The sequence below is a fragment of the Suricata suricatta genome, chromosome 6 (genome assembly GCF_006229205.1).
Source record: "Suricata suricatta isolate VVHF042 chromosome 6, meerkat_22Aug2017_6uvM2_HiC, whole genome shotgun sequence".
Lineage (NCBI taxonomy): Eukaryota > Metazoa > Chordata > Mammalia > Carnivora > Herpestidae > Suricata > Suricata suricatta.
Genome location: NC_043705.1, coordinates 113,066,009 through 113,087,219, shown reverse-complemented (window position 1 = coordinate 113,087,219; position 21,211 = coordinate 113,066,009). Strand labels below are relative to the sequence as shown.

At 34.3% G+C, this 21,211-nt stretch overlaps 1 protein-coding gene across 1 annotated transcript in view; it reads right to left on the bottom strand.

Annotated features, from left to right (window-relative positions):
• HCN1 (hyperpolarization activated cyclic nucleotide gated potassium channel 1) overlaps window positions 1–21,211 on the bottom strand; it is a 400,352-nt gene that overhangs the window by 322,292 nt on the left and 56,849 nt on the right. The window contains exon 4 of the mRNA XM_029941265.1: window positions 19,796–20,219. Within this exon, the coding sequence (XP_029797125.1) occupies window positions 19,796–20,219 (424 nt within the window). The remainder of the gene's footprint in view (window positions 1–19,795; window positions 20,220–21,211) is intronic.

The window sequence follows — 21,211 nt, the reverse complement described above, 5'->3', positions numbered from 1 at the left end:
GATCTTCTTAACATCACGGAGTATTTTTATCTGACATTTACTGGCGGATCGTCGAAACCTGCATAATGAGGGGCATGGCACCTCTTACTGAGAATGTGTTACTATTACTGTTTTATTATCTAACTTGTAAATCCTTTCATATGGCTCTCAAAAAACCATCTCCTTTGAAAAGAATTACACAAGTATAGATAGAACAAAATCTATAGAAAAGTAGAAAGTTTTTTCTGAAGTTATATAGGCAATATTTGGTGACTAGAAGTATTAGTAAGCAAGCAATTCTGTGCAAACTGTTTCTTGTCGTCTGCAGCATCCTTTGAAATGTGTCAAAGAACAAAATTAATATGAGAATAGAAGGAAAAATATCTTACACAGCAAATTTAGCAAATGTTAAATTAAAATCTAGGAAGGAAATACATAAATGCTCACTGTAAAATTCTTTTGGTATTTCTGTATGTTTGAAAATTTCCATACTTTACTGAGAAAAGTTCAAAGCTTAGAAAGATTTGCATTCTCAGATCCATTGTAATTGCAGACATGAAATCTCGTATTTTTTAACTTTAGAGGGGTTTATCATTTGTTTTTCTACAAAAGGACATGAAAGTTACATGTATATTTATTTTTTTAAATTTTTTTAAATATTTATTTATTTTGAGAGAGATAGAAACAGAGCATGAGCAGTGAAGGAGCAGAGAAAGACGGGGACACAGAATTCAAAACAGGCTCCAGGCTCTGAGCTGTCAGCACAGAGCCCAATGCAGGGCTCCAACTTACCAGCTGTGAGACCATAACCGGAGCTAAAGTTGGATGTTTAAACAACTGAGCAACCCCAGGTGACCCCAAAAAAGGTATATGTACCTTTCTACCTAGACACATAAAACATATTCTTGATTATTTTTCCTTTTGTTTGCTACATAACTTTAAAATACATTCACTACACTCACTGTATACATTTTATCCTTAAGTATTCTACACTGGCAGATCCACTTGATTGAGATTAAAACCATTTCCCCTAAGTATCACAAGAACGAGGTTAAGAATTAGCTGGAACCATGTCTGTTTTGAAAAGGGTTATTAGTATCAGAAATGAAAACACAGTAAAAATTTTGCTTTACAAGTAGCAGTTAAAAAAATGGAATGAAAAAAATTTTAGCCAGGACTGTCACACTACTTCATACTGTACCTACTAAAAGTGCTAAGTGAGAGGTAACTAAAATGTTCTGTTATTCTATCATAATAAAATTATTCAATAATTGAACAAAAATAGGCCACAGGGTACCTGAGTTTATTTTGTATTCTTAGGGGAAATAGTTTTGACTTTTCATGTGCTTCTTCCAGAGTGTCCAACCCCAGGTGTTACTTTTTATTATGACCAAGAATTATTTTTAGAATCTTTGTACACGAAAGGGGTATGTCTAATATTTGGCAAATTGCCCATGTTGATTGAACACACTGGGTGAAGCTAACCCAAAGCACGGGGAATCCCAGTTGTAGAAACAAGAACTTAGCAAACTATTTGTTAAGACTTTAAATGGCTAGAATTTAAGCCTAATCATACCTAGTTAAGCATGGTGTGAAGCATGCAAGGTCAGCTGAATGATCTTTACTTTTTGCATGAAAAAGCTTTTTATGATGTACACATGTTTCTGTTTGCCTGGTCCTTCTACACAGATACAACTGTATAAAAAAAAGTATGTCATATATCATAGTTTAGCTACAGCCATGGAATAATGTAAGTTATGTTACCATACCATAAAAATGCAAAAATGATGATGATCTTGTTGTTTCAAATTATATCATATCTATGTCTGAAATGAAAAATCTCTCTATAAAATATTATTCTTTATTTTGAAAAAAGCTATGTCATCCTGCTTCTGATCATAATGGAATAATAAGGACCGAGCTTCCCTTCCTGTCTTAGGCCACTAGAAAACTTGACAAACTATATGAAACATTGGTTTTCAGATACTGGATCACAGACAGCACAGAATAATCATCCCTGGAAGAAGATGAACCCTAATCTTACACCAGCTCCCTGTCTAGAAAGAATTTCCAGGGCCCAGTGCAGAGAAAGAGAATCCAAACTAAGCTCAGCTTTCTCACAAAGCTGAGAGACAGTGGAGAGACAGAGAGGTCATGGTAAGGCAAAATATCAGAGCGGAAGGAGCTGCACAGAGAGGAAGCTCAAAGATCAGCAGAGGGATTCCTTTGGGTCTTTGGCTGAGTATTGATCTGCACAGCATATGAAGTTGGTATAAAGGCCAAGAAAAGAATGATTAAGAAAGAGGAAATGAAACAAAAAATATATGATGAAATGATGGTCAGTATTTTTACAAATTTGATGAAATCTATAAATATACATATCCAAATCAACAAACTCCAAGTAAAACAAGAAAACCATACTAAGGCACATAAAAATCAAATTGTTGAAAGGCAGGGATAGAGAGAAAGGTCTTAAAAATAGCAACAGAAAAAGTCATTACCTACAGTAGAACAGAGAAAAGAATACCAGTTTCTCATCAGAAACAATGCATGCAGGAAAAAATCAAGTGATATCTTTATAGTATTAAGAGAAAAATGTCTTCCTAGAATCCTATTTGCAGCACAAATACTTTTCTTAAAAAATCAAGACAAAACAATGACTGCCAGGCATACAAAAGTTGAGAGAATTCATCAACAGCAGATCAGCACTACAAGAAACATTAAAGGAACTTCTTCATACAGGAGAAAAATGAAACCAGATAAAAATCTGGAGCTATCCAAAGAAATGAAAAACAATGGAAACAGTAAGCATAAAAAGGCATTTTTAAACTCTTTTAAAAAAATACTTTAAAAGACAATCATTTAAAACAAAGTATAATGTGGCATTTATAATGAACATAGAAGTAAACAGTAGCACAAAAGCCAGCAAAGGGACTCTGGAAATACACTATATGTGAAATGGTACAATTTTATTTGAATGTAGACTGTGATAAGCTCAATATTTATATTCTAAATCTTAGACAAGCACTAGAAAAAAATGAGAGATTGTTACTAATTCAATAGTGGATATAAAATAGAAATATAAAAAATATTAAATTAAAAAACAAGGAGGTAAGGAAAAAGAAACAAATAACAAAATGTATATGGGTATATAGAAAAGAAATACTGAGGGTAGATTTAAACTCAATGATAGCAATCAAAACACTAAATGTAAATGGTTTAAATTAACAGGTAGAGATTAGATTTTATAAACAACATCAAGATTTAACCATATGCTGTCTACAAGATGCTTACTTGAAAATAAAAACACAGTTTGAAACTAAAAAGTAGAAAAAGATATGAGTATTAATTAAAAAGATAAAGTGGTTATATTTACATCAAAGCAGATATTAAAGATAAAATGGGTGATTTACAGTGATAAAAGAGCAATTTATAAAGAGGACATGACAATCTTAACTCTGTAACAGGCATTCTTGGGTGGCTCAGTTGGTTAGGTGTCTGACTCTTGATTTTGGCTCAAGTTATAATCTCACAGTTCGTGAGTTGGAACCCCATGTCAGGCTCTGTACTGACACCATGGGGCATGCTTGGGATTCTCTGTTTCCCTCTCTCCTTGCCCTTCCTCAGCTTGTGATCACTCTCTCAGAATAAATTTTAAAAAATTAAAAATTATTTTAAAAACCCCAAAACTCCTAGCACAGCTTCAAAGTACGTAGAGTAAAAACTGATAGAACTAAAAGGAGAAATGGATAAATCCAAAATTATAGTTCCATATTTTAATATCTCTCACTTAAGAATGGTCAGAACAAGCAATCATTAAAATCAGTTAGGATATAAATGATTAGGATTACCACTGTCAATTGTCAATGATAGAACATTCCAATCAATAACAGCAGAAAACCTATATATTTAAGTGCATATAAGGACATTCACTAAGATAGCCCTATTCTAGGCCATAAAATAAATATACCAATAAAATAAAAATAAATAAATAAAAATATGAATACATTGAAACAAGGCATGGAATCAAAAATGATTAAAAATATAATAATAGTAGTAACATTGTTTAGTCATAACATTTACCAATAGTCTAAGAATTGTATTTGATTTTTAAGTATCTTTAAAGACTGAATTGTTTGAAAAGTGAAATTCAAATAAATACAATGCATTCTAAGGATAATGGATACATTTTGAAGCACTCTCAATGTCTGGTTATATAATGCTTGCATTTTAAGTGTTCTCAAAATTTCAAGTATAACAAATTTTCTTGTAAAAAATTATTCCACTTATACCATATATTCATAACACTTATTATTTTCTACTTGATTGGGCCAAAGTCAAAAAATTAAGCATTGTAATTCTTTTTAATGTGGAAACTAAGAAATTAAATTATGCAAATCCATCCACATTTAATAAATTATTAAGCTCACACTAAGTCTGATGTTTTGAAGCTTGGAAATCAGTACTTCCATTAATAGAGTGATTTAAATTCCTATTAAGGTTGAGTTCACTTACTCAAACTAAGTAAAATAAAGATTGCTTTATAATTGATATACCCAAGAGGCATCTCTGATTGAGTCATCCACAGTCCATAGTAAGTGACTGTTCCCTCTGACGCCTAAAGAAATGTCCATCAGCTTTCCACGTGCTGTGTGAGCTTAGGAAGGATGTCACATGATAGTAACACTATTGTCACCCCAACGCATCTCTTGTCTAAATTATAGCAGTGACTGGACTCCGTGCTGGGCATGGGGCCTACTAAAAAAAATAAATAAATCATAGCAGTGACACTTAATGGATGTCCTACCAGAAATCTTACCTACGTCCTTTTACAAACCATCTGTATGCTGTTTTCAGTCATATTTACATCTATGCTATACAGGAGAGAAGGGACAAGACCTATTTGTGAAGATTTTGGACCATGTAGTGTGCATGGATTTGAAATCTGGTATTGTCATTGACTAGCCTCGTGCAACTTAGGCACAGTGCTCTTCTCTTTGTTCCTCAGCTTCATTTGCTTAGGCTATAATGATACTACCTACTTCATAGGGCTCTTTGGGGGATTAGTTAATATTTGGAAGTGCTTAGAAGAACATAGTTTCAGAGTAAGCATTACACACTTGTGAAATAATGTATTACATTATTGCCTAAAACCACTCACATGTTTCTTACTGCCCTCAGGATAAAGACTATATTCTTGAATTTGTCAAAATACCAGCTTATCTTTCCAACTTCTCTTTATATTCAAGTTATGTGGACTAAGTAGACTTTGCTTGAAGACACTCTTAAATGTCTTTTCACTTAAGAAGCATTCTCTTGGTTATAACACCTTTTACTTTTTTCCTTAAGTCCTACGTATCTTAAAAGTCTCAACTCAGATACCATTTCCTGCAGGAAGTTTTCTCTAGTTGCCAAAACTGTGATACATCTTCACAGAGACCTCCATCATGTCCTCCACCACAGCACACTATATTTGAATTCCTTTTTATTTAAATGATTAGATTGTACATTATTTAATAATGGAAGCTCTGTTTTGTCTGTATTGTTGTAACCTATATGCATAGCATGTACTATGAGTCCATGTATATGTATTCAATAAAATAAGAAAGAATGAATAACTTAATAAGTGATACAGTGACTATATCATAGGAAAGTATAGCATGTTTCCTCCATCATTACCTTACCACTAGCAAGACGGTTGTTCATCTAAAACCAAAAATATCCATGAGAGAAAAACAATGGGATGATCAAGCAGGTCTGATCTTATCCTGAATAGACCCGAGTTTAAGGCAAGTTAGCCACAGACCAACTTGGTGATCCATTTGAGACATACCTCCACCTCTCAGCTATTCCAACTCCTAAAGTAGTGCTATTAAGTATATAGTTCTAGCTCTCTGCCTCCCAGGTCCATAGTGGATTGTTTTTCCTGGCTTTCTTGTAATTGATGAGGGAGGGTGAAAATTTCTAGCCAAAGAGTTATAGAAAGTAATATATATCATCCTGGGATCTGATCACTTACTGATCTGGTCTTGCCCATCAAGACCCTACACAGCTTTCTGTTTCCTTGTGAAAATGACTGGCACTGATCAAGATGGAACCTGCCTCATCGATCGGTACCCAGGTGTCAGGCGACAAGGAGCAAGACTGCTCACCTACCTAGGATGGATACATAGTGGAAGCAACATACAGACATCCCTGCGTGAAGCCACTAAGATACCCTGGACTGAGTGATAACACCTTCGACACTAAAAAACAAAAATAAAATTTTGACTCCAAAAAACCAACATGAACCAGACGCTAGGAAATGTTAAACTAAATCTCTTAAAACTGTTAGAGCATAAGGGGAACACTCTAAGGAAACTGTCTCCCAAATTCAATGAAACCTTGATTTTGTTTTGTAGGCCCAAGTTTGTAACAATAACATGCCTGCATGACTGAACTGTGAGGAAATTATTTTGATTATTTTCTTTAGGGAAATATACTGAACACTTTGTTCTTTTAGGAAAATTTTAACAGTATAATTTGGAAGAAAATGTTTATAGAGGTGCCTGGGTGGCTCAGTGTGATTACTTGTCCAACTCCTGATTTCAGCTCAGGTCTTGATCTCATGGTGGTGAGATCAAGCCCCTTGTCAGGCTCTGTGCTGACAGCATGGAATCTGCTTGGGATTCTCTCTCTCTCTCCCCCTCCTTCTGTCTTTCCTATCTCTCTCTTTCTCTTTCTCTTTCTCTCTCTCTCTCTCTCTCTCTCTCTCTCTCTCTCTCTCCCTCTCTCTGCCTCTCTCCCTTCTATTGAAAATAAACATTTTTTAAAAATATTAAAAAATTAAAATGTTTATATAATGTGTAAAACTGTATCACATTTAAATTGTACTTTTTAACCCAAAGCATTCATTTATTTTCCATATCAAATAAAATGATTGAATAAAATAAATATCATTTGGATATCTGTATTAGATAAAAAGGAAAAAAATAATCTTATATCTTTGGTCTTACGAGTTGAGTAACTTATTTTTTTTTTTGCCAATTTGGAAGTATTCTATTTTGAATTTAGTCATCTATTAATTACTTTTGGCTTTTTGCATACAACTTTCATCTATTTTGAAAGGCAGAAATAAAATAATATAGCAACTAATGAACAGATAAAATCAATAGTTCATCTAAAGAGTAGATTACACTGGCTTATTCACCCCCAATACTCTGTTTCTCAGTTGAAGGAATAATGAAATATATAGTACCCCAAGTTCTGAAATAGGGTTCACTGGCCCTATTTTAAGGTCCCCCGTGTGTGCATGTGTGTGTGTGTGTGTGTGTGTGTGTGTGTGTGTGTGTCCTGATAGGAGGCTTACATTTCTTTTTTCAGAGTTGTAAAAAAAAATTTACCAATAGCTATTTTGTTCATACTCATTATTAGCAAAGCTTCTAAATGGGAAATGTGACAGAAGGAGGACAGGGAAAAATTCCTGCTTCCACAGAAGTGAAGGTGATAAGAGGAACTGATACTTGGGGGACTTCACTTTCTCAGAAAGCAGGGAAAGGAGTTGACTTTCATCATTACAGCGACAACATCTGACTCCTCACTTCTCTCAAGGACAGGCAGTATTATCCAGCCTGAGATTCAGGGTAATTTCACTGCCTGCTTCTTCTCAACAAGAGTGACAACTACAACCATCACCACTACAACAATGAAAATATCAATAAAAAGTTTAACCAATGAAGGAATATTTAAGAACAGCCTTTGATGGAAAGAATACACTCCTTTTGCAGGTAGAATCTATCAACACAAGGGTTCATCCAGGAAAGAAAGCTGTGGTAGTATCTGCAGGTATCCATACTACAAATGACTCCATGCTGGGGCAGAAGCTGGGAGGCACAAAGAAGATGAACATGATACTTATGCACAGAATGTGGACACAGTTCAAGCATTCTGAATGGAGCCGGTGTTTCCCTAATTACAGAACAGCTGATTTGCCATTGGGCAGTCAGATCCCTGAATGCAGTTCAGCTTCTTGATATCACTTAGGGAGTGTTCATTTAATTGTAACAACACATTTTCTAGTTAGGAGTCCCATGCAAGAGCATCCATACTATAGAAAAGAGGGAGAAAGAGAGAGTAGCTAGGTTCTTTTTTGCTAAATTCTCTCACTAATTACAGATTTTGTAATACTGTGTATGAAATTTAAATGTATTGTTCTTCTTTAAAAAACAACTTCCAATATTTAGGAATCTTTCACAAATTTGAATGATTTGAAAGATATTAAAATATATTATATTCCAGTATGAAAGTCATTTTGCAATCTCAATGCAGTTTTAATATTATTTTAAATAAAAGTGGGTTTTTTTTCCTTGGCTTGTAAAACTTGACAGGTGTCACATTTTAGTAAAACATGGTATTTAGTAGCCCTTCTTTGTTTCGAATGACTAATCAAAGGATGGCAGATACTTGGTTCAGATACCACCGCTCCCTACTCCTGCTCCATTAGTAACTCTATAAATTGATCAAGCTTTGTGATTCAGACTGAAATGAGACATAGCCTTAGAATCATTATTAAAATTTTCCATTTGACAATTTCCAACAGATGAGAATTCACACATATCTGCTATGAGTGTCGATTTCCTTTTCTAACCCCTCCACTGGATTACAAAATCTCTTTTAGCCATGGCTGTGGATTACCTATCTTTGTACTCCTATGCAGTACAGTGCTCAGCATGTGGTGGGGGGGTCATTTAATATACATTAAATACTATATTTGATAATCATATAAAGATATGAAGCTAGCAAATGAAAAGTCAAGTAAGCATTTAACTACCTAGTCTCCTATTTTTATTTAGAAGAGTTAGTATATAATTACACATACAGTGTTTAACTGGATATATAGAATCATACATTTAAGAAATATGCTACTAAACAGAATTTTTTCAAAAATAGTAGCATTTTGCTAGAACATGGGCTAACTGGATTTTTTGTTTTTCATCTGAAGCCGCAGAGTCACTTTCTAATTTCAAAACATTGGAGATTTTTGGAACATATGAAATAACAATTCAATTAAAGGGAAGGGGGATGGTTGATTTAGTTGGTAAAATGCCCAGCAATAACACTTCGTAACACTAAAATATTCATCTTTGATATCAGGCAAATACTGGTAATTTGGCAACAGAGAAAGACTTCAGCAAAACTGTAAAATATTTCTTCTTAATTGCTTGCTGGTGTTCCCCTGTCTTCTCTGCAGCTCAACTAAACTTCTTATAGCCTGTAGAGCCTGTCTCTCACACAAAGACACCTCTCACTCAAGTTATGATACACATATTCATATATCTATTTTTTTTGTATAGAGAATTGCTCTCAACCATTCAAGAATTACTCTCTCCACCTGCCAACTAATAGCATGGCTTGGTTATATTTAAAGGTCTACCAGATACTCTTGAAGCTGTAAAAGCCATAAAAATGACTAGTCAGTCATTTAGAACTTCCCAGTCTGTTACTCATAACCTGGCCCTGCAAGTCAAGAGAGGGAACACATATACTAACATATGCAACTTTTGGAATCCATATATGTAATATTATTCTAAAGGTTATAATTTATGTGAGTCTAAATGATCCATAAATCTAGAAGTTCTTCTATAACTCTTTCCTAACAAATTACTAGCATTTTTGGGTAATATCTGTCATTATAAAATTATTTTGTTTCTATAGCAAATACATGCAAGGGGGAGGAAGGGAGGTAATCCTTTATCAAGTTAAGGACTATCGAAGACTGAATTTCTCCGAATTACAGATTCAATAAAATGGGGAAAGCATTTTAATTGTACAATATTATTAAAATGTGTACACTTGTGTGCTTATGATTCACTTTCAGTCAACTGGAAGCATCCGTTCCAGACATTTATTATCCTTCTCCTCAGTGCATGGAGATGAATACGTTCACATTATGGAGAGCTGCTTCCTGTACTCCAACACAGCAACCTCTGCAAAGTTAACTGATACTCCAAATAGTACTGTTGGGTATTATTGGGCAGTTATAGCTCTTGGACTCTAAATTTCAAAGCACCCACTACCACAATCCAAATTCTACCCTTTACTTTCTGCTATCATCTAAAATATTGAGGAAGATAAGAATTTCATTCTTTCAGAAATTCTATGAAAAAAATCATTGAAATAATTTGGCTAATTATATCTTAAGTGAATTTATATGGTAAAAAAATATATCTTAAATTAAATTAATAAGACTCTTTAGACTTTCCACAGTAGAGTTTACTAATTTTCTCTTCAATTATTATAACAACCATCCAGGCCAAAGTAGAGGCCATCAGCCATATTTTTTTAAATGAGAGAATGACTAAGGACAAGTTACTTTGTCCAAGAATGACTTGGACAAGATACTACTGACTTTCATTTTAAGTAAGCTGAATTTCCTTTACTTTGTATGTTCACCGAACTTGTATGTCCACAACAGTAATGATTAAAAAAAAAAAGTAGCACATTCAGATAATTAGAACATTATTGCAAAATTTCCACTGATGACCAATCTTAATGGGAAATCCTTTTTTATTTCACCACTCCTGATGAATAAGACGATCTCAAAATAGCTATTCTCTTTCTTTGCAACTGCTTTAAATTATATAGAGACTTGAGGCTGGCTTCCGGAATCCTTACTCGATGTTTACTTTCACTTTAAGATGTAATAAGAAAAGATTTTGACCCTCTTTTTAAAAAAATGGCCTAAATGGCAGGCTTAACTCAAAATAGCCACAAGAATTATATAACCAACCAAATGTATTTCGTTTTCACACTAAGACACGACTCCTCTAATACAAAGTCTAAAATGCATACATCAGCAAGACAGAAAGAGAAGTCAAAGTAGGTCTTTCTCAGCCATTATCCAGTGTGATTGAGGATTCTAATTTTATTTATTCTTGAGCCTTCATTACAGTTATAAGTGTCTTAAGAAAACGGACTTTGTGTGACAATCTCTAATGTATTTCAATTACTATGCTTTGCCCAGTGAAATAGGCATCCACTACTACTTTTGACATAAGGCAAGCAAAATTTTGTTTCCCAAGACATTTCAAACTAATAAAAATCATCTTTGGCATTGTACCTAGCTAAAGTAAAAGATAAGTTTGTTATAAACTAACAATTAAAAAAGCATACATTTCTCCCTTTATGATTAGATAAGTATATTTGATATTCCCTTCAGAAGGGAGTTTAATTTCATTTAATTGTTTATAACAATAAAACATTCTTGGGTGGCACTGTAACATCTTCCAATTTATATCATGTCTTACCACACCTTTCTTGCTTGTAGACAGGTGTACCACTGTGTACAGGACCAACAAAAGTGACCTGTTCAATTGAGATAATTACCTAGATAATTAAAGTAACACATGTTTATTATGAAACACTCTGGAGGTTGAACTAGAATTCACATTTAAACCAGAATTCCATCATAAATTGTGTGTCCGAGACTCATAAATGAATGGCATTCCCAGTTTTCGCTCTAACACAAGTAGATGAGTCTAAAATAGCAGTAGTCATAATATATGTTGTAACTATATTCACAATGGAAGGAGAAATGGAGACATTTTTTCCAGAAATGTCAGATAAATGTGAGGCTAAGTGCATTTTGTCCCAAATTGTTTGTCTTATTTGCTACTTCGATTCTATACTTGGTATATTTTAGGCAGAAATAATCCATAATAATGTTTATAATACTTCCAATGTATGGAAAGATGGTAAGCACATTAAAGAACAACAGTTGAACTCGCTGTTGAGATTTTTTTCATATTTTAAACTAATAGAAACTTTTGTGATAATAACAATTTACATTTCTATAAACTTCATAGTTTCAAAGTATGCTCCATAAAAACACCTCATTTGAGCCTCTATACAAGTCTATGATATTGGGCAGAAAATTATCATCTCCATCTATAAAGGAAAAACTTGATTGATTTTATTCATGATTTCTAAATTCCCTTGTAATATTTCCCAGGCTTATCCACTTGGAAGGACATATACTTTCAAACTTAGTTTTCAAAGTGGCCATGACTAGGATGCCTTATTTAGAGCCTCTGGTAGATCTTCTACAACATTCTCATAATGCACCTCTCTTTCGTTTTGTTGTCTATAACTGCCTCCTCTGTTAGATTCAAGACATTCTAGTGTTTTGCTTACCTGTTTATTTACATGTTGGCTTTTTCTGCTGACCTGAAATTTCCTTGAGGGCATAATCTAACCCATTTAGCAAGTATTCCTTTGCCCCATTATTTTCCAGACACTCTGCTGTGAACTAAAGATACAGGAAATTTATGACCTCCTCTCTTCAGGAGTTTAAATAGACTTGGGAAGGTGCTGTTTAAGAGAAATTACAAAAGGGATGAATGTTACAAAGCAAAAGCACATGGTCTATGCCAGGATATTATAGATAGGATTCATATTACCTGAGAGATTAGGTACTTCTACCCCCAAAAAATTTAAATTACAGCCAACGTCAAAGGAAGAAAATGTGATGGATAAACTGGGGTTGGCCAAAGAAACAAAGTTCTAGGAAAAGTAAACAACATATTAAGGCCTTAAAACAGCATATAAAGAAGTCCAGCATAGCTTAAAAAAAAGGAGCACGTAGTTCCCCAGGCTCAAATAAAAAGACTCAGATTTTAAAGGACCCTGAATTTTGGAATTTGTCCTACTAGTAATGAAAACTTATAGAAATATTTTCAGCAGGTAAATGGCATGGTATTATTTGCTCTTTAAAAATAGCACTTTTGAGGCCTTGGGAAGACAAGCAAGGGTGAATTTTAAAATCTAGTAATTCGTCTATTATAAAAATGAGAAAAATAAAAAATGAGCAGTGACTGGTGTTGGCTTGAACTTAGATGACGATAGAGAAGATTCAGGGAAAGAGAATGAGAATTCAAACCACTTTCAGAAAGTAGAACCAGTAGAGCCTGGTTATTGTTAGCTACAGAGATTGGAAGCAAAGGAGAGGTCAAGGATACCACTTAGATTTTAACTGAGTAAAAGGAAACAGAAGAGAACATTTGAAAGGGACATGGACATACTGACCTTGGAGAGCTCAAGAGATATCTATACAGAGATCGTCACATACTCATGTAGACTTTAAGACAGGAGATACATAATTTTAAAGCTTTGGATAGGTGTCTGGCTATTATCAACATACAGCCATGGAAGGGTATAAAAATGTGCAAAATGGAAACACAGACTGGGCCCATAATGGGGCATTAATAAAGCCTAGAATTTTAATCTTTAAAATAGGGGTCTGAACATTTCAAACATGATCCTGTTTTTCTAACATGAAACTGAGAACTCCATGTCCAAAGCATCAGAATTTTACAGATCTGCTGTAGGGCAGTGAACAAAGAGCATTCCTAAAATTACGTATCTCACCTCTAACACACACAGACATATACCCACCCAGATTTTGTTAATTCTACCTATCTGTGTTGGCCTCACAACATTTCATATCCAAATAGAGCTCTTTACAGTACTTTAGAACTTCAGGGTAAGTGTTAAATATCATCTTAGAAAATACACAGTATAATAATTGAAACCAATTCTCTCAGAATAAAAATAATTCCTTAGAGAAGGAACTTAAACTCTTTGTTTAACTTGAGAAGAAAGTATAGGTAAAGGAAATAATTTTTGCATATATGAATAGCCACAGTCATCTATTTTACCTAGAGTGTAAGTGAACAACTTCCAAAGAAGACAATTTTGTTTTTTTTAGAATATAGAACCCTGAGGTAACACAACCAGTAGAGGACACCTAGTGGTCCTTAGCAGAATCAATATTTGCCTGCAGAAAATATCAAGCAACTCACCACACACAGATAATAATGTTAATGTCAGCAAATGTGTTCATCTGAGAAAGATGGGATCATGGATCTTACGTATATAATTTCAGTGCATCTCATTTCATTTGAACTTCACAACTTTTCTGTTAAGTTTATAAGCATAAATCACTCACTTTAAGGCTTTCTCCCTAGATTAAATAGAAAATAAAAGGGACACTTCTGAATGAAGTCCTACATATACTAATTTCCAGCATAGGGTTCACTTCACATCACCAGAAACCATGTTTACAAATCTCAAATACAATTGTATCAATAGTATCAATATTAGTACATATTGTTACACATACTAGTATAGCATGTATATTTATATATCATATTAATGAGATGATAATATTAATTCTATCATATATAATTGATATTGAAATTATAAGACATTTAAAAAAAGACCTCCTCTAAGATTGTCTCATATTTTATTGTTGCTACAAACATCAAGGGCAAGAGTACTTGTAAAAGTTAAATCTCCCTCTAGATAACTAAAGAGCACCCTGTTTGGTGCTGGCTGCATAGATGTAAGGCAAATGCGTGACACATCTGTCTCCTAATTGGTACTATTAACTCCATCCTGTGTGGTCTCTAATCCCCTTCACTCTGTACTACTCTAAAATGCACCCCTCTACCTGAAATGCCTCAATGACACCTAATAAAGTCCATCATTAGCACAAATTCATGTCTGTACCCCTAAACTCACTCCCTTTACAACCTAGATTCTAGAGATGTAAACCACGATCTGAGCTAGGCTGCTTGTACCTCGGGTCTAACTGGCATGCTCCTCCTTTGCCCCACTCAATCACCTTGGGAATTCAGACTCCAGCTTTGAAACTCAGTTCCGATAACTGTGAGCCTCTCTTCTTGTGGGGAAAAAAAACCCCACAACTCTGTTGTTCACTCACTCCTTTATTTTGCCACTTACCACACCATCTGTGATTATTTGCTCACATGTCTGTTTTTCCTACAAAGCTGGGATCTGCTTTGAATTCTCTCGTGCAGCATCTGCACAAAGGAGCTACTCAGTAATTGCTTGGGAATAAAGAATGAATATTCCCTTGCAATTATTTAATGGATTTAGAACATGCCATGTATTTAGGTACAGGCATGCTCCCATAACCTTTCAGAACTCTGTACCAGCGTACGAGGAGAGTCAAAGGCAAAATTGACTCCAACTGTTCCTGATAGATGCTTATATCCACCAAAAGAAAAGGAAAATGCATGTAAGTAAGCATTAGCAACAAAGCTATCAGCATGCACAGATTCAAGAAGGGCCAGTAGAACTGCCCAAATTCAAGGTACTGAATTTGAGCCCAGTCCACCTGGGTCAAATATTTCTGGAAATGAGTTTAAGCCTCATTTTTAAAGGAACGGTAGGAAAAAAGAAAAAGCTTCCCACATCTGAGGTGTGGCACATGCAAAATTGCAGAAGCAGTAAGAATCATTCTCTGCAAGCACTGTAAAACCAACGCACAAACAGGAGAGGGTTGCCCGGTACAAATATGAAGTGACAGTGGTGAGATGGGGGAACAGTTTGCTGGAGAGCCTTGAAGGCACAGCCAAGAAACAGATTTGATGTGATAGGCGATAGAGAGCCTCTCTGACTTGTAGTTGGGGGTAGGTGAAGGAAAACACTGGTGTTTGCTTATAGCAAATCTTAGAATTCGATGTGTTTCCTTAAAAGATGAAAGTAGAGTTAGAGTATGTATTGTGTAATTATAGATAGGCAATTTATAGCAAGAGTTAGTTTCTAATCTAAACCAATTAGAATGCTAAAATTAACCAAAGACAGAAACCACAGTCTGCATTAGCTCTCTGTGGAATAAATTTCCTTATTAATGGTCTGTTGTTAAACACACTTTGTATATAAACGTATCTCTAAGCTAACATAAAAATCTAATATTGATTGCAAGATCATCTCAATATTCCATACACATTATTCATCTGAAATTGCAATAGACATATATGAAGATCAGAATGATAAACCCTCTTCCAGCCTAAAATGGATGCAGTTAATTATGGCATGTCTCAAATCTACACAAGGAATGCAAAATAAAATATGTGTGTATTCCAAAGCCATACTTATCATAAGCCATCATGCATTTCCCACACTTTTTTTACATTGTTCATGAAGAATTTACACTTTTGTGATACTGAATCTTACAAAAAAGATAACCATCATAAAGAACATTTCGCTTTTCAATTACTATTTCCTAAATCTCAGATAATATCAAGGGATATCCCTCTTTGATAAAGTGACTGACATCAGCAGATGAAGGTTTTAAGGATCCTAGAACTCTTTATCTTTGCTAACTGAATTAACTCCCATTTGCTAACCTCTTAATCTACCTTTTATCTCTTGGGGGTTTGTGATGGTCCTAAATTGTTACTAATGTTCCATTTTATTTGGTGCTGGAGGTGGATTTCCTCACTTTGTTTCTTTCAGGTCACAGAGAATGGGTTCCTTCTGTGATGGGTTACAAAATACCAATCTTGCCTCTCTCTCTTTCTCTCAGAAATAAATAAACATTAAAAACAATTTCTTTTTTAAAAAGCAGGGGGAGAGGCAGTGCCTGAGTGGCCTCAGTAGGTTAAGTTACTTCAGCTCAGATAATGATCTCACACTGTGTGGGTTCAAGCCCCACACTGGGCTCTGTGCTGACAGCTCAGAGCCTGGAGCCTGCTTCGGATTCTGTGTCTCCCTTTCTATCTGCCCTTCTTCTGCTCATGCTCTGTCCCTCTTTCTCTCTGAAATAAATAAACATTAAAAAATATAATAAAAAACAAAAACAAAATAACACTTTGGTTGAGTTACTCTTTACTTGAAATACAACATGAACAACAATGATGAATTAAGGAGATGATTTTTTTCAACCAAAATACAAGAGTGGGAAAGATGCACCTCGGTTTTCTGGAGATTATAGGAAAAGGAATGTTCTGGCCTGATTTATCTAAATTACTACAAAATTTCATGTCACCTGGCAATATATATAGTTTCAACATAGAATCAGAGAGCTCTCTATTTTTGCATCCGAAAGCCATTGATCTTATAATTGCCTCTTGAAAATAGCTTCCCTCCTGATTCCTTAACACCAAGTGTTTCAGAAATTAGTTGCCCACATCACCTTTTTCCTTCTACATTAGCCACTACATTCAACTTTAGTAATAAGAGTAACATAGGGCTAAATTATAAAGTTTCTGTATTTCATTCACAATATTTCTCTAATTTATTTGGCTTTGGCACTTCATGTTGTTTTTCAGTTGAACTAATTCAGACTGAAAAAAAAAAGTATCATTGAAGATGGAAGCAGTTTCCTATAGAAGGCAGCCACTTTCCTTGGGAATGATTCATTTAGAACAGTGGCAGCTTCCAGATTTCACACATTACTTCCCCAAATTTGCTGAATTTAGCCTTAGCCAGCTTGGTACTAAAACACTCAGAACTCAAAGACATGTGGGTGAACTCACATCTTCCTCTGCAGTCTTGTGCCAAATGCTCACAGAGCAAATTCTTCTGATTTATTTGTTGTTCGTTCCACATGTAAACACATCCCAGGGGCATTTATAAAAATCAGGTAAAGATTTGCCAGTTTGGAATGACTCAAGTTTTTTGTGCTTTTGGTTTGAACCATGTAAGTGATGAAATAATGAATTTTTATTAAATTCTGGATTAATTATTCCTGTTTCTTCCCTGTTTAACAGTATTACTAGCAGACATTAAATATCACTGATACATGTGATTTTCTGCATATATCATACAATCAAGAAAACATTCTTCACTTAAATGAGCTTCTGGGTCATTTATCATCAAGATCATTTATTTATAGGAAAGATCTTGCCAACTCACAACTCTAGGCTCAGTGTGTTTGGTTACCAAATTTCTGTAAGTGCATATTAAATTGCATTTTACAGTAAGGATGGCAGGAAGCTGATGACCCTGAATTATATCATGGCATATTTAAGACACCGTCATGTTACGCAGATCTAGGTGCCTGCCACCACTGCCAGGAACCAGAGGGCAACAGTGTCAGGAGTGTCATCTTCTATGACTGCACAGCCTGCCATTTTATCTGATAGGACACCATCTGTCCATCCTGCTGCCACTCTCTAGGGTAACTGGGTTAAAACTACAAGACATTGCAAATAGTCGCATTGCCCACTGTATTTTTAATTGCCTGGCTATATCAGTGACTTTTATTCTTACAGGATATTCATTCAAAAAAAAATGTTTGTGACTATGTTTTAAGAGGTAAATGTTCAACTCTAATGTTGCATAGATAACATCTTAGTTTAGAAAAGTTTCCCACAATTTTTCATTCAATCTATAAAGTGGTGGAATATTAAGGTATTTATCATTGAAAGACTATATGCAATACTGAGAAACTATACAGTTTTATTATATAAGGTTATAAAATGTCAGGAGAATTTGCTCTGGAGTCAGAATAAAAGGTTAGAATCTCAGCTCCAACTTTTACTAACTTTTTTTTTTCTGGGCAAGCCACCAGAATTATTAGGAAAAGGAACTAATCCATGTAAAGAATAAAATATATCATTTAACATGTAATAAGCTCTCAATAAATATTAACTATTATTATCAATAATCGCCTTGATTGGATATTAATCTCAAACTGGTATAATAAATTTTAAGAACCAAATATTTATTATATTCTAGATGGAATGTGCTATATAGAGACACATTATAAGATGAAACCAATTTTTCAAATGTGCTTCATTTGATTTTGAATATAATCTATATCCATATTTTAAGAACGATCCATTTTTATGCCTATGTAGTGTTTTATTATTGCATGTCATTTCCTGAAATCCTGCGAACCATAATGTCATTGACAGGCGCACACAAAACACTGCTACCATATCACAAAAAGCAGAGCCAATGTTAACAGAAGTTCTATTCTATGAAGGGTTTAAACCTAAATTCCAAAACATAATCCTTCCTAAATATGTTAAAAACGCACTTTGGAAATGAGCGAAGCAATAAATCTATTGCCAGTATATTGTTGTCATTAGTTTAGAGATCTGGGCCTTTTTGACCCTCATTTTTAGGCAGACAATAAAATTCAGGTTATAATTAATTTTAAAAAGCAAACTTAGAAGGAAAACAAAGTCAAAAAGGCATACTCTGGAATTAGGGACATAAACTCCTTCACTCGGTGATGGCACATTTAACTCAGATCCTTGGAAACTGCAGTAGGCTGAGCCCTTTCAGGCAGGACGCACCCACTGCATAAGAACAACAGGTTCCCTCTGGCAAATGATTGGCCAGATTCACTGTATTTATGAACCGTGCTATTTGTGTTTTCTATGTAATAATTTTTCTCCACAGTATCCTGTTTTTCAGTATTTTGAAATGAATCAATAGGGCAAAACTATAATAAATAATTATGGGCAAAGCATAACATTGAGCAAAATTAATATGCAGTAATAAGTCTTTACATAAATAACTTGGAAATACTTCTTAAAACTCTTCTCTTCAAACACAAATTCTCTGAAATTTCAATGTTAGAGGAAATATAAACTAGATTATCTCATAGAACTAATGATGCAAACTAGATTAGCAATCAGATCCTACACATCTTTGTCAAAGATTGTACCTGATATATTCAGATTAAATAAAAAGAAACTTCCTTTGGTAGAGGAGGAATTGCATTGGTTAGGATAAATATTTGTTGGTTAGAGTGGATTTGCTTTTAAAAAGACTTAATTGGTATAAAACAATTGTTTTACAATCACTGTTTTTTTTTTCAGTTGATTCAAATCCAGTATTTGATCATATCTTTTGAAGATACAAATACTTCACTTATGCACCAAAAAGAATAAATAGAATTTTTCTTCTTGAATTTCATAAAACTCATTATACATTGCACAGGTGTTCATCGTAAAAGTTATAGTTAACAATCTCATGATATAGTGGCTTTAAAAAAGTAAAAGATAGGTCTTACCTCTTCCCACTGATGTATGTATCTAATTAACCTTGAAAGTCGTAACAAACGCAAGAGACTGAGAATTTTTGTAAACCTCACAATGCGAAGTGCCCTGGCTGTCTTGTAAACTTCTGAATCCATTCCTTTTTCTACAATGAGAAAGATATAATCCACTGGGATTGATGAGATGAAGTCAACCACAAACCAGCTTTTTAAATAATTCATCTTGATCACTTTAGGGTCCAGGATGATTTCAGAACTGTCTTCATTGACAGTGCCAGTCCTAAAATTCATTATCAGGTCCAAAAGGAAAACTGTATCTGATGCCACATTGAAAATAATCCATGGTGTTGTTGTTTGCTCTGTAAAGAATGTGATTCCAACTGGTATGATGACCAGATTTCCAACCATCATTATAAGCATTATTAAATCCCAATAAAACCTACAACAAATAAAAAAAAATCAGATTTTAATAGACAATAACCATTCTTTGCCCGATCATAAAGAAATTTAATGACATATGGTTAAGTCAATGAGTACAAGAATGAAGTGTTTATTTTGTAAATACAGTCATTCCTTCAATGGTTATAAATTAAAATCTAAGTAAAATTAATATATGCCTAAAGCAAAGCATTGCATTTATAGAATACTAAAAATTATTTGACATAAAGTGTTACCGAAATAAAGTCAGAAACACGTATTCCCCCATTTACCTGGTAAAAAAGCAAAGACAATCTCCCCTATATTTAACAAGTAAGATAGATGGAAATAAGCGAGAAGTATAAAGATGTACCTTACGAAACCGTTTTGGTGAAGACTTTTGAGAAATGCTTTGAAGTACTTTATATGTCAAATTACCAATCAATCAAACACTAAAATACTAAAAATACTGGTAATGTAAATTATCTCTAGGAGTAGATTAGGTCAACTATATATTGTAGGCTAGCCCCATGGCTTCATAGTACTCCAAATATTTTTGCTTCCTTCTTTTTTAGTTTGAAATGAGAAAAACCAATTTGGTTCTGAGGCTAAAAATAATTGAACAGACTACTCGAGATTTTTAAAAATGTTATGTTTTATTTATGTTTAAAAGCAAGAGAGACAGAGCACAAGCGGGGGAGGGGCAGAGAGAGTGGGAGACACAGAATCCAAAGCAGGCTCGAGGCTCTGAGCTAGCTGTCAGCAAAGAGCCCGACGCAGGGCTCGAACTCACAAACGGTGAGATCATGACCTGAGCTGAAGTTGGATGCTTAACCAACTGAGCCACCCAGGCACCCCAGGACTACTCTAGATTTTAAACTAGAACCTACCTAAAATTTGCACTTTTATCACTGTTTCATTGAACAAATACTTTAAATATATTCTCTCTATTTTTCTAAATAATTCTTCTTCCTTAAAATGTCTTATTTAATTTTCAACATATCTGTGATTACT